The sequence below is a fragment of the Apis mellifera genome, linkage group LG11, assembly GCF_003254395.2.
Source record: "Apis mellifera strain DH4 linkage group LG11, Amel_HAv3.1, whole genome shotgun sequence".
Taxonomy (NCBI): Eukaryota; Metazoa; Arthropoda; class Insecta; order Hymenoptera; family Apidae; genus Apis; species Apis mellifera.
Genome location: NC_037648.1, coordinates 6,561,610 through 6,582,301, shown reverse-complemented (window position 1 = coordinate 6,582,301; position 20,692 = coordinate 6,561,610). Strand labels below are relative to the sequence as shown.

At 21.1% G+C, this 20,692-nt stretch overlaps 1 protein-coding gene and 1 non-coding gene across 5 annotated transcripts; one reads left to right on the top strand and one right to left on the bottom strand.

Annotated features, from left to right (window-relative positions):
* The first annotated feature begins 175 nt into the window (after window positions 1-175).
* On the top strand, window positions 176-19,002 carry LOC724670. Of its 3 annotated transcripts, none has more exons than XR_003305698.1 (16): window positions 176-473; window positions 3,016-3,199; window positions 3,321-3,555; window positions 3,727-3,966; window positions 4,048-4,214; window positions 4,347-4,712; window positions 7,469-7,730; window positions 7,958-8,201; window positions 8,356-8,665; window positions 9,171-9,240; window positions 9,370-9,657; window positions 9,740-10,096; window positions 10,188-10,481; window positions 15,173-15,421; window positions 15,532-15,765; window positions 15,989-19,002. It is a non-coding gene; the product is annotated as an E3 ubiquitin-protein ligase RBBP6 (transcript). The 3 variants fall into 3 exon arrangements; XR_003305696.1 differs by having other exon boundaries at window positions 15,170-15,421; XR_003305697.1 differs by having other exon boundaries at window positions 176-414; window positions 15,170-15,421; window positions 15,989-18,431.
* Window positions 18,731-20,354, bottom strand: LOC724715 (lisH domain-containing protein FOPNL). 2 transcript variants are annotated; one of them, XM_001120606.5, is made up of 3 exons: window positions 20,198-20,354; window positions 19,459-19,668; window positions 18,731-19,368 (listed from the first exon to the last, which is right to left on the bottom strand). In XM_001120606.5, exons 1-3 carry the CDS (start codon window positions 20,223-20,225, stop codon window positions 19,232-19,234), a joined length of 375 nt encoding a protein of 124 aa, XP_001120606.1. In that variant the 5' UTR covers window positions 20,226-20,354; the 3' UTR covers window positions 18,731-19,231. The 2 variants fall into 2 exon arrangements, with proteins under 2 accessions (XP_001120606.1, XP_006571896.1); XM_006571833.3 differs by having other exon boundaries at window positions 19,459-19,665; window positions 20,198-20,348.
* Window positions 20,355-20,692: the final 338 nt, after the last annotated feature.

Here is a 20,692-nt window from a genome sequence, read left to right as displayed (position 1 = left end):
TATATTGTACAGTATAGTACAAAAATACTAAAAATATATAAGAAATATAATTTATTTATTTCAATTCATTAAATATAATGTATAATAAATTTATCATTTCATAATATTTCTTTCTATTTTTTGAAAAAAGTAAATGTGATAAATTATTTTGAAAATAGAAAGTACATGTACATGTTATTGATTGTGCCATCTATAAACTTATCGTATCATTGCTATTATAGACGATTGAATTATTCACTTGGTGTTTTTCGGTTGTACGATTACAGTGTTTTGTTCAGAATGCCTTGCTTTTATTATAGTCAGTATGTGTATGTGTGTACAGGTTAGATATTTGATGATTTCGGGATACATATAAAAATCATTTTCAAAAATTGATTATTCCGCGCAACATGCTAGAAGTTGGGAGTCGTATTTGTATGTACTGGATGAAAATACGTTTATCATTTCCATTATTTGAATTTATTCATTTTGTAGTGAGTATTTGTAGCAAATAAATAATTTCATTTGTATTCTAATTTAAATTTATTCTTTATTATTGATTCTTAACCTTACTAATATTTTTAATGCATTTTTAATTAATCAATGTTGAATATTTTATTATTTTCATATTTATTAATCTATTATAAGTTAAAAAATATTATTTATTTGTTTTTTAATGCTTTATATATATTTGCACGTATATATATATATATAATATATATATATAGATAGATACATATATGTGTATATATATATATATTCTTATATATATTCTTATATATTATTCTTATATGTATATATATATATATATATATATATATATACACGAAATATTCTTATGCTGTGTATGCGCGTGTGTATATAATAAAAGTCAGAAATAAGTATTATATCGTAAAATATTTATTTAATAATATTTATTTAATAGTTATGTATATGTCAAATATGATATATTAAAAAAAATCTAAATCTTTTGTTATTAATTTATATTCATACATTGTTGTATTTTTAATCAGTTTCTAATGTATGTTTCAATATAAATATAAAATTTATGAAATAAATTGCTTGTTTTCAAGATATATCGCTTTACTTTCATTACATATATACATACGTGAAAATAATGACAATTATTAAATATAGCGAACTATATAAATTTATTAATGTTAAATTTAAATGTTATAATAAATATTTTATCAGTTTATGTAATATTTATTTATTTATATATAATATATATATATATATATATATATATATATATTTTATATATAATATTTGTTACATGTATTATATTATTACATTTATATAAAATAATTATATAATTACATTAAAAAAAAATTATAAATTATATAAATGTTGTAATATAAAATAACATTATGTACATGGATTTTGATATATAAATTTATATAAAAATTATATTATAAAATACAATATTAATATTTTATAAATTTAAAAAAAAAAGAAAAATAGGATAAAGAAATATTGATATATTATAACTTTTTATTTTAAAATGAAATAATGTTTTAATTTATTATATATTACTTTAAATTCTAGAATTGAATTTCCCAAAAGTGTTCTTGAAATATATTATTATATTAAATTAATTATATTAATATTAATATTAATATTAAATATTATTTTATATATGATTTATTTATTTGATCTTTCTGATGAAAATGATAAAAATGTATATTTTTATTTATAGAATAATTATGTATAGCACATGTTTATTTTAATATTATGTATTTAAAAGAAATTTTACAAAAAAAAACAAAAAAAAATTGATATTTTAATCTAATTTAATTTTATAATTTTATAATCTATGTAATCTATATCATTTTTGATATTTTATAAGAAATATAAAGAAAAGAAAAGAAGTTTTGTAAAGAAATTTCATTAACATGCAAATGAAATCTTTTTTATGTTTTAATCTAAAATTAGTATTATGTGTAAAATATTAAAATTAGTATTATATATATTATACATATAGTTATAAGTATTTAAATTTGATTCGTTTATTTATCAAATAATTTTTTTTATTTACATTAATTTATTTAATAAGGTATATAAAATAAAAAAATAAAATTAAAATTTAAAATCAAAATTTTTTTAAAAATATTGATGTATTAGAATGAAAATAACAATATGCACTTAAATTTTATATATTTTTTAAATATATATAAAATATTTTAAAACAAGAATTAATTTAAATAATTGAATCTTAATCATTTAAAAATATATAATTTAGTTTTAAATTAGTTTTACATAATTTTAATAATAAATTTTGATTTTTACTATATGTATATAAAAAATAATACTTGTATTTAAATAAAATTCCTTCTTAAATATACATAAAAATTAATAATCTATTTTTAATCAATTTATAATTAATTGAAATTCAATCATTATTATATCATATCAATTTGTTATAAATTTATTTATAACAAATTTATTTATTTGTATATATTATTGTATATTTGTATATATTATTTGTATATAATCATATATAATATTATGATATATCATATATATTAATTTATATAAATTTATAAAACAAAAGACTAAAATAATAAATAAAATAGAAATAGATAAAAAACAGAAATATATATTATATATATGTAAGACATTTTTTCTGTGGAAAATTTAAAGAAATATATTTACAAATTATTTACAATATTATTTATAACTAATATAAAAAAATAATACAAAACTTTTACAAATAATACAAATTAAAAAATATGATTTATTTTATTTTATAATAAAATGCAATAGAATAATTATTATATTTCAAAATCATAAATAGATTTCTGAAAATTTTTATTTTATTTGAAATTAAAAAAATTCTATGTATTTTAATTTAAATGTATTGTTTAAATACATTTAAATTATATAATATTTGCAATGTAATATTAAAATTGGAATATTTATAAAAAAATATAATTATTTAATATTTGAGAATATTAAATAATAGTATATTGTACTTATTCTGAATTATATATTTTTTAAATAAGTATTATTTTATTTTTTATTATTCCTTTCTAGGATATATAAATAACAAAAATGTCTGTACACTATAAATTCAAATCCACGTTGGACTATGATACAGTATCCTTTGATGGATTACATATTTCTGTAGCGGATTTGAAGAAGGCTATTTTTCATCAAAAACGTATAGGAAAAAATACTGATTTTGATCTGCAAATAACAAATGCACAAACTAAGGAAGGCAAATATAAAATATTTTTATTTTTTTATTCATTTGTTTATTAATAAATAATTCTAAATAATTATTTTTATAATAATTATCAATTGTATAGTAATTATATAGTATAAAAATATTCTTTCAGATTATACAGATGATAATGCATTAATTGCAAAAAATACTAGTCTTATTGTTGCTAGAGTTCCATTAACAGTTCAGCAAAAACGATCTTGGGACAGAAATGAAGCTCCTTCTTTTAGTAATTTAAAAGATGAATCCAATTTAGGCAGAGCTGTAGATCTTACAAGACTTGATGGTTCTGAAGAAGATAAGATACGAGCAATGATGACTCAATCTACACAAGATTATGATCCCTCAAAGTAGGCTTTTTTGCAAGCAAAATTTTTATTATATCCTGCATATAATTTTATTTATTTATATCTCTATTTTCTATTTCAAATCATTTTTTTTATATTTATTAAAATATAAAATATTTTATATTATATTAAAACTACATTTATTTCACTAATATCTATGATACATTTTTATAGTTATATGAAAATACGTGGAGCCAATCAAACTGGCGATGTACCTGCAAATTATCGTTGTTATAAATGTCATCAACCTGGACATTGGATTAAAAATTGCCCACTTGGAACAAATCAGGAACCTATAGAAATTAAAAAAAGTACAGGTATTCCAAGAAGTTTTATGGTTCCAGTTGAAGGACCAAGAGTTCCTGGTGCTATGATGACGCCAACGGGTCAATATGCTGTACCAGCTATTGATCAGTATGTTTTAATATATGATAAATAAAATAAATAAATGTATTATATATAAAAAAATTTATTTAATTTATTTTTATATTTTAGTCAAGCTTATAAAGAAGGTAAAAAAGAACGTCCACCATTTTCGCAAGATCCAGAGCCTGCTATTGAAAAACCAGAAATTCCAGAGGATTTGTTATGTAATATTTGTAAAGATCTTTTAACAGATGCAGTAATGATACCATGTTGTGGAAATTCATTTTGCGATGAATGTAAATTTTTTTCTTTCATAACTTTTTATAATTTTTATATTTATTTATAATTTAGAATTTATTATTAATTTTATATTTTTATTACATATATATATATATATATATATATATATATATATTTATATTATACAGGTATTCGGACATTTTTATTAGAATCAGAAGAACATGAATGTCCAGATTGTAATGAGAAAGATGTTTCACCAGAAACACTTATTCCAAATCGTTTTTTACGAAATGCTGTAATGAATTTTAAGAATGAGACTGGATATGCTAAAAGGCAAACATATAGACAATCTTCACAAACAAACAGACAGTCTACAGTACAATTAGAACAACAAAAAACTGATCAAGCAACAAGTCAAATATCAAATCAAAATAAATCTGTCCAGCCTTCAAATGCAACTAATGTGTCTTCACAGGAATATACAGAATCACAAACGGCAAATTTTGATTCTATTCAACAGCAATTTCCAGCTAGAACTGTACAACCACAAACGAGTAAGTATTTTTATATATTTATAAATATTTATAAATATTTATATACAAGATGTTTCAAAAAAATATTGGAAGATCCATAAACTGAAGATTCTGATGTAATATAAACATATAATTAATATAATTTTAAACATTTTCCTTTGCAGAAACTTTTGTTGATTTTGTCATTAATAAAAAATACTGGTCAATTATGTGTATAGTCTAATCGAACAACATAACTATATGTCAGCAATCGACCACAAATCTAAGCAACATATATCAAAGAAAGCATGTTGAATATTATAATTTTTTTCGTGATATAATTCGATATAATTTTTTTCGTGATATAATTCGATATTTTTTAAAATATCCATATTCATGTATTACATTTTATATTCAACATATTTTCTATGACATATGTTGCTTAGATTTGTTGTACTATTGCAGCTTGTTTAGATTAAATTACGCGTTCTATGATTAACTAGTGTTTTTTGTTAATAATTTGCTAACAAAATCATAACAAAAGTTTTTTAAAGAAAAATGTAGCTTGAAATTATCTTAAGAATTTATAGTTTATGAATATTACAATTTATGAATATATAATTATGAATATATAATTTATGAATATTACAATTTTTGGGACACTCTATGTAAGAAGAATAAATCTTTAGTGAATTATTTAATATAGATAATATAGATATATAGTTAATATAGTTAATATAGTTAATATAATTTAAATATAATTAATATAGATTTTTTTATATAATTTAATATAACTAAAACTTTTTATGTAATTTAAATTAATTAATAAATATATATGATACTAATGTATTATATATATTCATAGGACATTTTAAAAAAATCAATTCTAAAAACCAAAATAAATTTATATAAAAATTCTTTGATTAAAACTTATTTATAGTTACAAATAATTAAAATTTGTATTAGTTGAAGCAAGACAGAAAATGGCTTAGAATGAAATATGAGAGTTCTATTTTTATTATCGTCTTATTCTGTTGTCCTTTTGTATTATTTAACATGAATAAACTGTATATACTTTATAATTTAATAGATAAACTTGAATTGATATTTTTGCATATCAACTTTTATATTTATTTGATCTCTAGAATTAATCTAAGAATAGAACCCCAAAATTGGGCATTAAAAAAAATATTGAAAAAATAACTAAAAATCTCGAATAAAGTTACTTTAAGTAATTACTTATTAAAATGTTTAAATAACATTTATTCAAATATTTCAAATTTATTCAAATATATAAATAATTATTATAGTTGATTTGCTTTTTATATAACTTTTATATAACTTTGACATAGTTATTTGCAATTATCATTATGTTTTGAACAATAAATTATTGAAATAACTTAGGGAAGTAACTTTATTTATAACTTCATCTAATTTTCATCTAATTAAATTTTGCCCATTATTGCTTAACCATTTTAAAAATGTTCTATAAATGTATTAATATATATCCTGTATAAATGTATATACATTTATGTACTTTTATGTATTTTTATATTTTTATAAAATGAAAAATAATTTAAAATTTCTATCTAATAAATTTTTATTTAAAATTATTCAGTTTTTAAATAGCTCTATTTTAACAATTTTTAATTTTTATAAAACTAAATTTTTTTTATGTTAAGATTATTTAAGTTAAGATTTTATGTAAGATTATATCAAAAAAATAGAAACTATATATATATATATAAATTAATTTATTATATATAATAGGAAAATTTATATAAATTAATTTAAATTTAATATCAAATAATGCAATATATAATAATAGATATAATATAAGAATTAAGACATGATTCCAGACATGAACATTATAAAGATCATATTATGCAAAATTTAAATTATTTACAAAAAATGAATTTATAAAAATGTTATATTAAAAATATTATATAATAATTAATAACTGTATAAAAATGAATTAAATAGATATATGAAAATATAAATGATTATAATTCGATTAAATATGTAAAATATCTTATTATATTATGTATATTATTGTGAAATGTTAAATGTCTAAATTTATATCAAAAAAGCCAATTTATAACTATATATATCTAAATGTTTTTTTTTATTATTATTAAAAAAAGACATAATTTGCAATAAAATATAAAATTTATATTAAATAAACTATACTAAAAGCAATTTAAAATATAGACATTTGATAAAAATAAGTATATAAAAAAAATTAATATTGAGGAAAAAAATTTTTTTTTTTAATTATTTGAAATGTATCTAAGTAAATAAAATATAAAAACCATAAATATAAATAAAATGTAAAAAATATAACTATAAACAAAACATATATATTAAAAAATTGTGTAATTATTAATCATATAAAAAAATATTGAATAAAAAGAAATTCAATTAATATACTTAATTATATATATATATAATTTTACCTATATATCTTTATCAGTTAAAATAGAAAAAATCATTTTTAATATAATTTTTTTACTAACAAAATTAATATTATGTAAGAATATTTTTAAAGAGAAATTAAACTTTTATATTTTTTATTTTTATAAAATTAAATTTTAATTATTTTGTATTATTCGTTTTAACATATAATATTGCAAGGGATGTATTTTGCTGATTTAACCATTTAATGTAGGTTATATTTAACCTAAAACATAATGATATTTTACGTTTTAAATTTAATTATAATTAGTATAAAATATTATTATCTCATTATTTAACGATATGAAAATACAAATCGTTATATTAAATATTATTTTTAATAGCTCTTCCAGAAACAACATCAGAATCTGATTTGCAAAGTGATTCTGTAACAAAGTTAACAACAGACGAGGAAACTGAAGTTCCACCACCTCCAGGAACTGAACCATTGCTTCCAATACCTGCAATTGGTAGTTCACCTGAAAGAGATAGAGAAAGAAGTGATCCTCCAAGTCGTGAGAAGAAAGAACGTGAAAATGAATATCTAGGAGAAAGACAATCAAGAGAACGTAGACGAAGTTTCAGTAGAGATGGATATCGTGATAGGTAAAAATGTTTAAAACAAGAAAACAAAATTATATAATTATCAATAATATTTAATTATGTAATTAAATAATATATAAATTATAGCTTATAAATATTTGGTGCTTATTTGAATTAAATAAAATTTTTTAAATTAATTTTTTTAATTAAATAAAATTTTTAAATAAGTTTGATTATGTTATTTAAAATTATATAATTTTACTTTTATTTATTTAATGATTATTGTTTAGAAGTGGAGAACGTGGTCGCAGAATAGAAAATCTACGACCAGTAAATAGAAGACGTTCTTTATCTCCTAGACATTCACAACATAGTGACTATAGTTCTCAAGGAGCACCATTACAACATTTAATGAATCCACCTCCATCAAAAAATTATCAAGGATTACCATCTGATGATGGACATTATCCATCCAATATACATTATGATAATGCCATACGTAGATCAACTGAAGATCGTCCAGGCACTCCAACTGTGAGTTTATATTTTATTCTTGGAATGAAAAATATATTGTTCATAATTTTCTTATATAAATATTATATAATATTATTTGTGTATATGTATATATACATATATATTGTATATATATATGTGTATATATATATATATATATATATCACTATTTCAGGTTGATGAACCACATTTACATGTGTCTTCTTCCGGTAATCAACCACCTTTGTTACCTTTTCCACCAGGAGAAGATCGTATTCCTCAACCAAGCTATAATCAGCCTCCACCTAATGTACCTCCACATAATCCACCTTTATTACCAGATCCATATATGAATCATCGAATACCTATATATCCTCATCAGCAAGGCTCTCATTATGGGCCTCCACGATATGAAAGACCTCCTTATCAACAACAAGGATATAGACCATCACAACCACCTCGAAATTATAATGGACCACCAAGACCAATTAGGGGATTACATCATCGTAAGTAATATTTCAACTTTAATTTACATAGTTTAATTATTAATAGTATATTATTAATATATTATATTGATATAATGATATTTTTTAAATATGTTGTATAATTAAATTCATTTTATTTTATTATTTATCTTAACAAAACAAAAAAACAAAAACAAAAAAAGTTAACATTAAATAAAAAATTAATTTTAATATATGAAATTGTAAAATTTATAAGAATTTACCCTTTGCACTCCGGGCCTGTTTCGTTCGGTCGAACTAATCGAACTTCAGACGATTCGAACCCCCGCATTCAGTGCGTTCGGTGCGTTCAGTGCCGGAGAGTTACCGTTGGAGCGCAAAGGGTTATATATTATTTTATGTTAATTTCTTTTTTATGTTTATTCTTTTTAAATCATGTATTTTTTTACTTTTATAATTATTATAGTCAAAAAATTATTTTATATTTATTTTCAGATAATTTTTTTTCTAATTTAGAAATATTTTACTTAAAAATATTTTATTTCAGTTAGTTATAGAGGATTGCAACCACCACCACCAGGATTAAGTAGAAATATTCATAATGGTAATCCACCTGGGTAAGTTTATATATTTTGATAAAAATAAATATATAATATAAAAAAATGATAATTTCTTGAAGAATTTAAAAATTTAAGAATAATTTCTTAAATTTTAATCTATATTATACAATTAATATTATTTTTTAGTATAATTGATGATCCATTAGAAGCTTTCGAACGAATGCTTAGAGAAAAAGATGAACGAGATAGAAGACTTGGAAAACATAGAAGAAGAAGTAGAACACGATCAAGATCTCGCAGTTATACTAGATCTAGGTCACGTTCATTTGGTCGCAGATCGCCATTTCCACCTCGTTTGAGTAGATCTAGAAGTCCCCCTTCAAAACGAAGATCTTCAAGATCACCTTTACCTCTTAGAGCACGAAGTCGTACTCCAAAACGTAGATCAAGAAGTGGGAGTTTCTCAATTAGTAGGTAAGATTAAATTTTCCATCTTATTTTTTTTTTTTTATAATATTTAAAGTTTCTGAAATAAAATATTTTATATTACTTATAGATCTAGATCATATTCACGAAGCCAGTCTCCTAGATTATCTTTGTCACGTGATAGAGAAAGAGATAGAGAAAGAGATCGTGAACGTGATCGTGACCGTGATCGTGACCGTGACCGTGATCGTGACCGTGATCGTGACCGTGATCGTGATCGAGATCGTGATCGAGATCGTGATCGAGATCGTGATCGAGATCGTGAACGTGATCGTGAACGTGATCGTGAACGTGATCGTGAACGTGAACGAGATCGTGAACGAGATCGTGAACGTGATCGCGAACGTGATCGCGAACGTGAACGTGATAGAGATAGAGACAGAGAATTACTTCCTAGATATCGATCACCGGCCAGATCACCTCCAAGGTATAATTAACATATAACTTTTATGAAAATGTTCATTCAAGTTATAATTAAAAAGTTATAATTGATTTATAATTATGGATAATGTTTTTAGATTTCAAAGAGAGAGGGATCGTGATAGAGATCGGCCAAGATCACGTGAACCTAGAGAAGGGTATAATAGTTATTACAATGATTCACCAGCACATGATTATCAATTCAGAGATCGAGAAAGAGATTTACCTTCTCGAGATAGACCAATTCCGAGATATCCAGTAAGAAACCAAGCAGCTCAGCATAATATACCACCTTTGCTGCCACATCTAGTCACTGGAAGTCATCCTCCACCTCTTATGTCATTGGGACCTCCACCTACGGACAGGAAAGACTATTATGATTCCTACAACAGGTATTTCCGCCTCAATAGTACTTTAATTCATGTACACGCTAAGCAGACAGTCTACCGTGCCTTATGCTGCTGTCCTGGTTAAGACTGCTCCGGAATTATGGTGAATGTAACGAGAGCGAAATCAATTTTATGGTATTTAAAGATAATGTATACAACAAAATACGTTTTTTAAAAGCATATTTATATTTATGTATATGTATATTATACATATACATTTAATTACATTAAATGCGCGCGTGCGCATGCATACATGCATATATACGTAAAGAATAGTTGTATAAATTGATAAATCATATATATAATTAATAAATAAAATTTAATTTTAGTAATTTATAAGAAATATATTATAAGAAATATATACATAATATATGAAGAAATTAAAAAGATTATATCAAGTTATTTTTACTAATAAAAAATATTTCTTGAATAATAATAATTGGAAAAAATTTATTCAACTATTCAAATAATATTATATTTTTGTTGTCACAAGAGTGATATGTTCATAGTAGTGTGTTGTGAGATTTCCAAGTATGAATCGATATACAAATCGATATAAAACTGATTATATTAAATTGTAAAGAGTTCTTAATTTTCTACGTAAATGTGTCTGATTGAAAAATATTTTGTTTCATTCACCTGCATTTCAAATAACTATATTATTCATTAATAATAGTAATGATTATTCCAGAATAATATTTTATTACATTTGTAGATATCAAGAAAGCATTAATGATGAAATGATAAAAATAATTGTTAATTTTAAAGTAAATTATTAAGTTGTAAATAATATAACGATTGCTTTCTACATATATTGTTGATTTAAAAAAGCAGTCATTATTTTATTTATGGCAGTCTATAAAATCATTAATAATTTTGTTTGATAAGCATTAAAAAAATACATAAGTTAGTTATTAAGTCTTAAAACTATAATTTAAAAATTTAACGCGATTTAAACAAAATGTCGCAATAAAAAATGCATGTTATTGCTTTTCTAAATATTGATTTGATTTATATAGGTGATATAAAATATTAGAAAAGTGTGTAAATGAATGTGTGTGACATACATACACGACACGCACACATGTGCGCGCACGTGTGTTTTCTGTTGTATTCTTTTACTGTATTTTTATTAAAAAAATACTGTATGTACTAAAGATTATTCAGAAGATTATTCAAATATTTACTAATTATTCAAATAATTACTAAAAATATTATATATATAATAATTCTTTTGAATAATTGCATAATAATTACATAAAGTAAAGTTTAAATATAATAATCTTGATTATCCAAAATAAATTTAAAAAGTTAATGAAAAATATAATAAAAATATAATAAATATAATAAAAATTTATTAAATAAACAAATTTATTTAATAGAGAAATTGTCTAATATTTTTTATTTTCAATATAATAATATCATAAAAACATCTTATTAATATTTAATCTTATTAAAATCATGGATAATTGAGATTAAGATATATTAAAATTTATTAGAATATATTAGTTAATTTAATGCCTTATTAAATTATTTATAACTGATTTATACATTTATAATATTCTATTTGATTTTATATTTCAAGATATGAAGAAAATATATTATTATTTGTTTGAATTTTCATATCAATACATTAATTAATACAATTATTAGAATTCACAAAATGATGAACTTAAAAAAGAAAGATTGTATTATTATCAAATACAGTAAATTTCAGCTATTTTTCAAAATTTTTTTTAAAAAAAAATAAAAAATATTTTTTCGAACAAATAAATTCTCCTACATATGAATTATTCTCTTTGTTTTATTTGATTATCATCTATTCGAATCATTTTGTCGAGAGATTTGAAAAAGAATTTTTTTTATATATTTTTTTTATATTTTTTTTATAATTTTGAAAAATTAAAAATGATTAAATACGAATTTATAATGATAACCGAAAATAGTGGCGAATGTTTCAAAAAATATAAATTTTTAAAAAAATTATTTCTTTTTAAGTAAATAATAACTTTATTTTAAAAAGGCACCAAATTAACTTATAATTCTAATATTTGAAAATCAATTTATTTTGTGATAAATTAATTTTTTCTTATATTAAAATATGTTTTTATATTTTTAAAATATTGTATTTAATATGTCTATTCTATATTTTAAATGTTTCCATTAATTTAAAAAATTTAATTTTTTTATACATATGTATATATATATATATATATATATATATATATATATATATATATCTCAATTACTAAATTAAAAAACAAAAAACATTTCTAAAAATGAAGCAATTAACATGAAATAAATTTTGAAATAATATATAATTTTTTTATGCTCGTATAATTCAAAATTTTCATGTAAATTGGAAAACATTTAATTGAAAGGATCTAATATTAATGAAAATAAGTGTAAATAAGAAAATAATATTTATTTTCATTAATTTTATTTTAAAATAATTCAAAAAATAATTGTATAAATATTATTTTAAAAAATTTATAATAATATAGTGCAATAAATTAAAAATTTATATATTTATATTTTATATATAAGATTATTAATTACAATAATATAATGTAGTAAATGAAATAAAGAAAATCTTATTATTAATGATCCTTTCTAATTTCATGTTCTTCAATAATAATTTTCTTTGTATTGTTAAATCATGCAATATTAATGTATCAGCTTACAAAATATGATTTAGAAAACTGATACTATACAAATTCAATATTTTATTATCTATAATAAGTAATAATTGAAATTTTCATTTATATAACTAAAAAATTGGTGTAAACAATCACATAATCAATTAATCATACATATATATATATATATATATATATATATACATTCACACAATAGATTCCCTCTTAATCGAGCTTTATGAGATCAAACTTTAAATGATTAATCCAATAATATTATTTATTTATGTTGTAAATAAAATAAAAATATATATGCATATATATATATATGTATTTATATATATATATAATATTTGTTATTTATATATAAAATATAATAATAATATAATATTAACATATATAGTAATTGTTAAAAATCATTTTTTTTCGATTGATTAAAGTCGGATAAGAGGGATAATTTATCTTAATAATTCATATTAATATTTATACTTTTATATTGAAAGTATAAAAATTTAAAATTATTTTCGAATACTGTAATTCTGATCAGCATTCGTAAGTACTATATTGAATTTAAAATATTAAAATTATTCTTTATTAAAGAATGAATTTATTAAATTATATTATGTTGATAATAATGGAATGAGTGCGAATAGACATTAATGTCTCGCATTATTAGGTTATTTGAATTATGTTTTATAGAATCATTTTTTTTTTATATTCATACGAATTTATAATATTAGTAAATTTTTATAAATGGGAAATTTACTTGAATTTTTTTACAAGTGTTACTTTTATATGCATTAAGCATATTGTTGAAAATTTTAAAATTTTATTACTTTTTTATGCTGAAATAAGTTCATAATATACAAGTTAATTATTGTTAAGCTATATACTAATACTAAGCTTTGCTTTTTATTATAGAAAGATAAATATTTTTAACTTTGTAATTTTTAATTATATTTTCTTTTAAGATCGTTATAATAGTATTATTTGCAAAGAAAATGTAATGATATATGCAAAGTAAGGAAATATTTTTATAAAAATAACACAAATATTTATATTAATTTCCTTTTTTGTAATTAGTTATTATTATTGAATGATTGATTTTGTAATTTGCATGCATATAAGATATTATTTGTATGTACATAATGACATTAAGTTATGAAATATACAAATAACCAAAAAGTGAAAGAAGAAGAGAGAAACAAGGAAAAAAGTATACAGCAAGGACCAATTTGGAGATTGTGGAAGCTACCCAGCTGATTGACAGACTGCATGGTTTCTGAATCAGGTGAATTCAGGGCCAAATCAACATTTGTAACATAAGAAAATTTCCTTTTGTTTGTTTTCAGAGCTATACTCAGTCATAAAATATTCTTAAGAAAATTATCAAAAATTAAAAATATATTGTATAATATATTTATCAGAATATAACAATATATAATAATATTTATATTGTATATGGTACTATTGGTGAGTAAAATATGCAATATAATGATTTAATGAATAAAATCATTATATAATTTTTATGTTCATAATGTATTTGAAGTTATAAATGTTGATTTATTTATTTTTCGTTTTTATGACATATTAGACAATAATTTGATAATAGGTAATTTTATTCTTTTATCTTTTCAGCTTTACTATAAAGGTTTTAATTTTTTATAGCACTTTCATAGTAAGCAAAAGAAACGGTAAAATCAACTTTTTTTTAAATAAATAACACTTAGATGAAATATTGAATTGTAACTTTTTGCTCTAGAATTAATAAATAATTATTAATAAATATATATATAATTAAACAAAATAACATACTTTATAAAATATATGTCAAAAAAATATGAATAAAAATTGTAAACTTCATAAAATGAACCTAAATTTATAGGATATAAATAATTGTATAACAATTTTTTATTCTACTTTAAATTTTAATAATTTATAAATTAAAAAATTCATATAGAATTGATTTTTTATAAATCAAATATAATGCATAATTTAAATGACTTTGGAAAATTTTAATAAAAATATAAATATCTTCTGTGAATTTTTTGTCAGCAGGTATCCTGGACCATCTAGCCAACGTTTTGGTAGTCCTTTACGAGATGTACCTCACAAAAGATTTGATGATGTTGCACCTCCTGGAACAGAGGGCTACTATGATCTTTCACCACCAGGTATAGAACTTTCTGAAAGATCTTTACGTGATGATCGTGATCGACGTTTATTAAGAGATCAAGAAGATCGTGAGCATTCTCTTAAAGATCATGATACTGAAGATCGAGATAGATTATCTTTGAGAGAAGACAGGTATAAAGCTAATTTAAATATTTAGATAATAATAAATTTTAATCATCAAATAATAAATAAAAATAAAAAAAATTAAAAATTCTTTTTTTTTTTTTTTTTTTTTTTTTTAGAGGACGTGAACGAGATGATCGTTTACGTGAAAGAGATGACAGGGATAGAAGGATTTTAAATAGAGATCGCGAAGATCGTGAAAGACAAGGAATACCTAGAGATCACGATGATAGAATACGAGAAAAAGATGATCGTGATAGAAGAGAAAAAGAAAAAGAACGAGATGATAGACATACTAGAGATCGTCGAGAAGACGATAGACATTTAGACAAAAAAGATTATGATAAAGATCGGTATGTATATTTCATTTAGTTATTTGTATATTATGAAAATATAATTTATTACATTAGATTATTATATTAAGTTATTTAATATATAATTTATTTTTACATAATGAAAAAAAAATTAATTATATTTATAAATAGTATAATCGAACTGATTTAATTTTATTATAAAATCAAAACCGTAAAATCTATAAATTATAATTTAATTATAATTAATATTATTTTATTTTAGTTATAGAGAAGAAAGAGATCGGCACAAACAAGACGATAAAAATCGTTCTCGTGAAAAAGATAGACGTGAAAGAGATTATGAATCTGAAAAAGATAGAGATCGACATGAACGTTATGAAAGACGTTCCATGGAACGAAAGAAAAATAGAAAAAGTCCGACACCTTATTCACAAAAATCTAGGATAGATATGAAAGATGTATCACCTGAACGTACAAAGAAAAAAGAAAAAGATCATGAAGAAAAGAATGAAGAAAAGAAAAAAGAGAAAAAAATTAAAGAAAAGAAAAAGAAAAAAGATGATGAAAAAGAAAAGAAAAAGAAAAAGAAAAAAGAAAAGAAGTCAGGACAAAAAGAAATTGCAAAAGACGAGTGTACTAAATCAGTTGAACATGAAGAATTAATAGTAGAAAATAAACAAGAGATCATATCACCTACAAAAACTGATGTAATAAAACCTGTTAATGAAGATGAAAATATTGATAATAGAATAGTTTGTATTTCTACTGAAAATGCTATTGAAGAATCAATTAAAGAAGAATTTGAAGATAAATCTTTAGCCATGAATCCGGAGCCTCCAGAATTTCATGAAACCAGTCCAGAAAGAATTGATCATACAGAATTTGGAACAAATCCTCCTAATCCTAATTTTAAGCCAATTCCAGAATTAAAATCTGAAATCAAACCTATTGATAGTCTTTATAGTGGATTAGATGATGCAGAAATAAATACTGTAATAACAGAAAAATATTCTTTACTTTCAGAAAATGAAGCAGAAGATAAAAGTACTTTATTAGAAGAAAAATCTCCAAAAAAAGATGAATTTTTAGCTCCAATGCCTGAACTTTCTAAATGGGAAAGAGATGAAACTACAGAAAAAACAGATGATGTATGCGAATCTCCTATAGAAAAAATACAAATAGATGAACCTAAATCTACAAAAGTAGTTACATCAGAAGTATTAAAAAGAGCAGAAAATGCTATTTTTCAAAAGGCCATTAATGCTATTAGACCTATTGAAATTAAAAAGATAAGTGAAAGTAGAAAAATACTATATCAGAATCCAGAGCCTAAAGTACTTGAAGTTGAACCCAATAGAGAACCAAGAAAAAGCGTAAACGTTACTATAAATGTAGGAAGAAATGAAAGAAATGTTGAAATTACAGAACCAGTGAAAAAAGCTAAATTAGATCGGACAAAATTCAAACCTGTACCAGAAACTTATTCACCTACAAGACTTTCTGCCAAAGAAAGACTAGGTGAAAAAGTGGATGAAAACAAAGAAAGAAAAATTAGTCCTATAAAAAGCTTTTTAGATAGACGCGAAACAAAGAGTGAAAATCAATCTAGAAGTCGATCCCCTAGAAATACGAGAGATAAAAGAATTTCTCCTTTATTAGATAGACGAGTTGATTCATCATTGTCTATACCAGGAAGCGAACGTAAAGTATTTCTTGATGATAGAAAACGAGATAATAAAGATCGAGGTGATCGTTCAAAAGAAAGAAATGATTTTAGAAATGAAAGACATGATATAAGATCCGAAAGAGATCTAAGAATTGATTCTAGAGGAGATTTTAGATCAACCCGTAACGATTCTAAAGGGGAAAGAATAGATAAAGATAGAGAAAAAGATAGAGATAAAGAAAGAAGAGGAAGAACACCATCTTGTACATTTAAAAGAAATGATATTCCAAAGATAGGTCTTTTGAAGAATAGAGAAGAAGAAGATGATAGGCGTAGAGATAAAAAAACTAAAGAAGATAAAAAAAGAAAAAAAGAGCATCGAAGTAGAAGTAAATCTAAAGAACATAAAAAACGAAAAGAAAAAAAACATAAAAAAGATAAAGATAAAAATTTAGAGAAAAAACAAAAGCACAAAGAAAATATTGTTTTAAAAGACAAACCTGAAGGTAATGAAACTAAAATAAATTATGAAAATCCTGAACCTCCTGTTACGGAACCTATAAAAAAACAAAGGAAGAATCCAAGACTTGTATCTGATCGTAAACGTAGTATGCTTGATGAAGCTAGCTTTGAACCTGATTATAGTGCTTCAGATTCAGAATCAGATGGTGAAGATGGCAAAGTAATTTCATTACCTGCTAAGAAACTTAAACTTGATGAACCAGATATGGAAAAAGAAATGGACATTAAATCTCTTAAAAAACGATCAAAATCTACAAGTAGTGAAGATTCATCTAGTAGCTCAGATACTTCAACTTCTGATTCTGATAGTTCTGATGAATCACATAAGAAAAAGAAGAAAAAACATAAAAAACATAAGAAAAAAAAATCTATAAAAAAAGATAGTAGTTCTGATTCAGATTCATATTCAGATTCATCAGAAACAAGTACTGATGAAGAAAAGCATAAAAAGAAGTCAAAAAAATCAAAAAGTAGGAACAAACAAACAAAAAAAAAGAAAAAATCAAAGCACAAATGACATCATTAGATGTCTTTAATATTTTAAATTCTGACAGTAATTTTTCTTTATGAATGCTTTTTAATGTAAGATTCTCTGCCAGAATTATTTACAATTATATACATAAAATTGAAATTGTTATCTGATATCTAAGAAATGATGTAGATGTTTTATTCTATATTTACAATATTATTCAGTGTTCAAAATTAATTTGAACATATTAAATTTGAACTAATTCATTACTTATTATTAATAGTTAATAATTTTTGATTGAAAAATTTAATAAAATAAGGAATGGGTAATTAAGTATGACATTTAACTTGTATTTAATTTTGAAAATTATTAAGGCCTTTACATGATTGTCTATATTCTAATTACACCTCTCAAATGCTGTAAGTAAATTCATTACAATAACTGATGTACATTATAGCATTCAGTAGATAATATCTTTAAGGAATTCAATACAATACTTTTAGAGAACAGCAATTATATTTAAGATCTCCAATATCTCAGCATTATATTGTACTTTCATAATCTAATGTCAATATGTAAAAGACGTCATGAAATAAAAAGACGAAATTCTTTTAATTCATTCTTGTTTTCGTTTTACAAAATATTAGAAATGATTTCATATAATAAAACTATATATATTCTATAAAATTTTTAAAAAGAAAATTCAAATAAATCACCTAAATTTTAATTTAATCATAAAATTTGAGTTTGAAAACATATATTTTTTTTTTTGTTTATTCACAATATGTGTGTTTAGTACTTAGTCTTAAATTTTTATTCATATTATACCAATATATAATTTCATATATTTATGTACTTTTTAAATTCTTAAATGTTTCTACAATATTACACAGCAATGGTAATTTTGTACTATTCTCACTTTCCTTTAGTCCTAAACTTTGCAAAAGCAAAGACCTATCAAGAGGTTGCTTTGATAAGTCACATTCTAAAATAAAGATTATTTTTAAGTATAATTTTGTAAAAAAATTAATTTTTGTAATATATTATATTGCATATAAAGTACATTATTAAATACCTGAAATAAATACAGTAGAGCTATACTTATATCCCATCCAATCTAAATATTCTCTGATAAGTTCATTTAAAAATATAATATCTAGAGGTGGCTTTGGAAGCTTTGTTTTATTTCCTTTATTTGAATTATCTAATAATTTTATAACTTCTGTGCGCATTTCAGCTTTTATACGACCTAGATCTCCATCAGCTTTAAGTGATTCTCTGACTGCTGAAATAAATTTACAAATAAATTTACTAATTAAAGAAAATTTAAATATAATTAGATGAAATTAAATTAATTCTAAAATATAAATATATTTTTTGATATTAATATTTGTTTTTCTATATATTCAGAAAATAAAACAATGTTTATTATAACATCTGTTATTATCAAATTCATTTCTTTAATAATAGGAATTATACAATAATTAATTATATAATATTATTACTAATATTAATTATTAATTTTTATGTTGTAAATAACATATAGCTATAGAGGAAATAAATTGAATAATATAAAAAAAACTATATAAGTTACTTATAAAAATTTTATATCATATAAATAAGAAATATTATATATATATATATATATATATATATATATATATATATATATATGTATATATATATATGTATATGTGTGTGTGTATGTGTGATAAAAATTAATTAAAAGCAGTTTATAAATTAATTATATGTAATAAAATATTTTTTAATTAAAAATTATGAATATTTTATACATTTTCAATTTTAATAAATACCATTAATTAAATCCTTCTCCGTTGCCATTTTATCATTTATAAACAAAGAAAGAAAGAATTTTGAAATAATATATATAGATACTATTAATGATTTAAATTTCTGTCTATTGATAGTAATGTATGATATGTAATTCAAAGCTATTTCCAAGTATATATGTTAACTTTATATAAAAATGCAATATTTCAAAATAAAATTTATTTTTTTAATAAAACCATAAAATAAAATAAAATATTTAAAATTTTATTTTTCAATATAATATAATCAAATTAAATTAAAATTTTTATCGAATTAATTTTTCATGATAATTAATTATTTCTATTATAATATATGTGCATTATATATAAAATATGTGCATTATAAAACAATTAGCAATTAATTTAATTATAAAAAAGAAAAAAAATTTGATATTTTTAAACTATAAATTTAAATTTAAAACATAAAAATTTACTGTATTTTATATATATATATATATAATATATATATGTATTATATAT

Coding starts and splice junctions, on each gene's coding strand:
- LOC724715 (XM_001120606.5), bottom strand. CDS start 20,225: ATGGCAACGGAGAAGGATTTAATTAATG. Junction 19,669..20,197: donor GGAGAAGGATTTAATTAATG/GTATTTATTAAA, acceptor AATTTATTTCAG/CAGTCAGAGAATCACTTAAA. Junction 19,369..19,458: donor CTCTACTGTATTTATTTCAG/GTATTTAATAAT, acceptor TCTTTATTTTAG/AATGTGACTTATCAAAGCAA.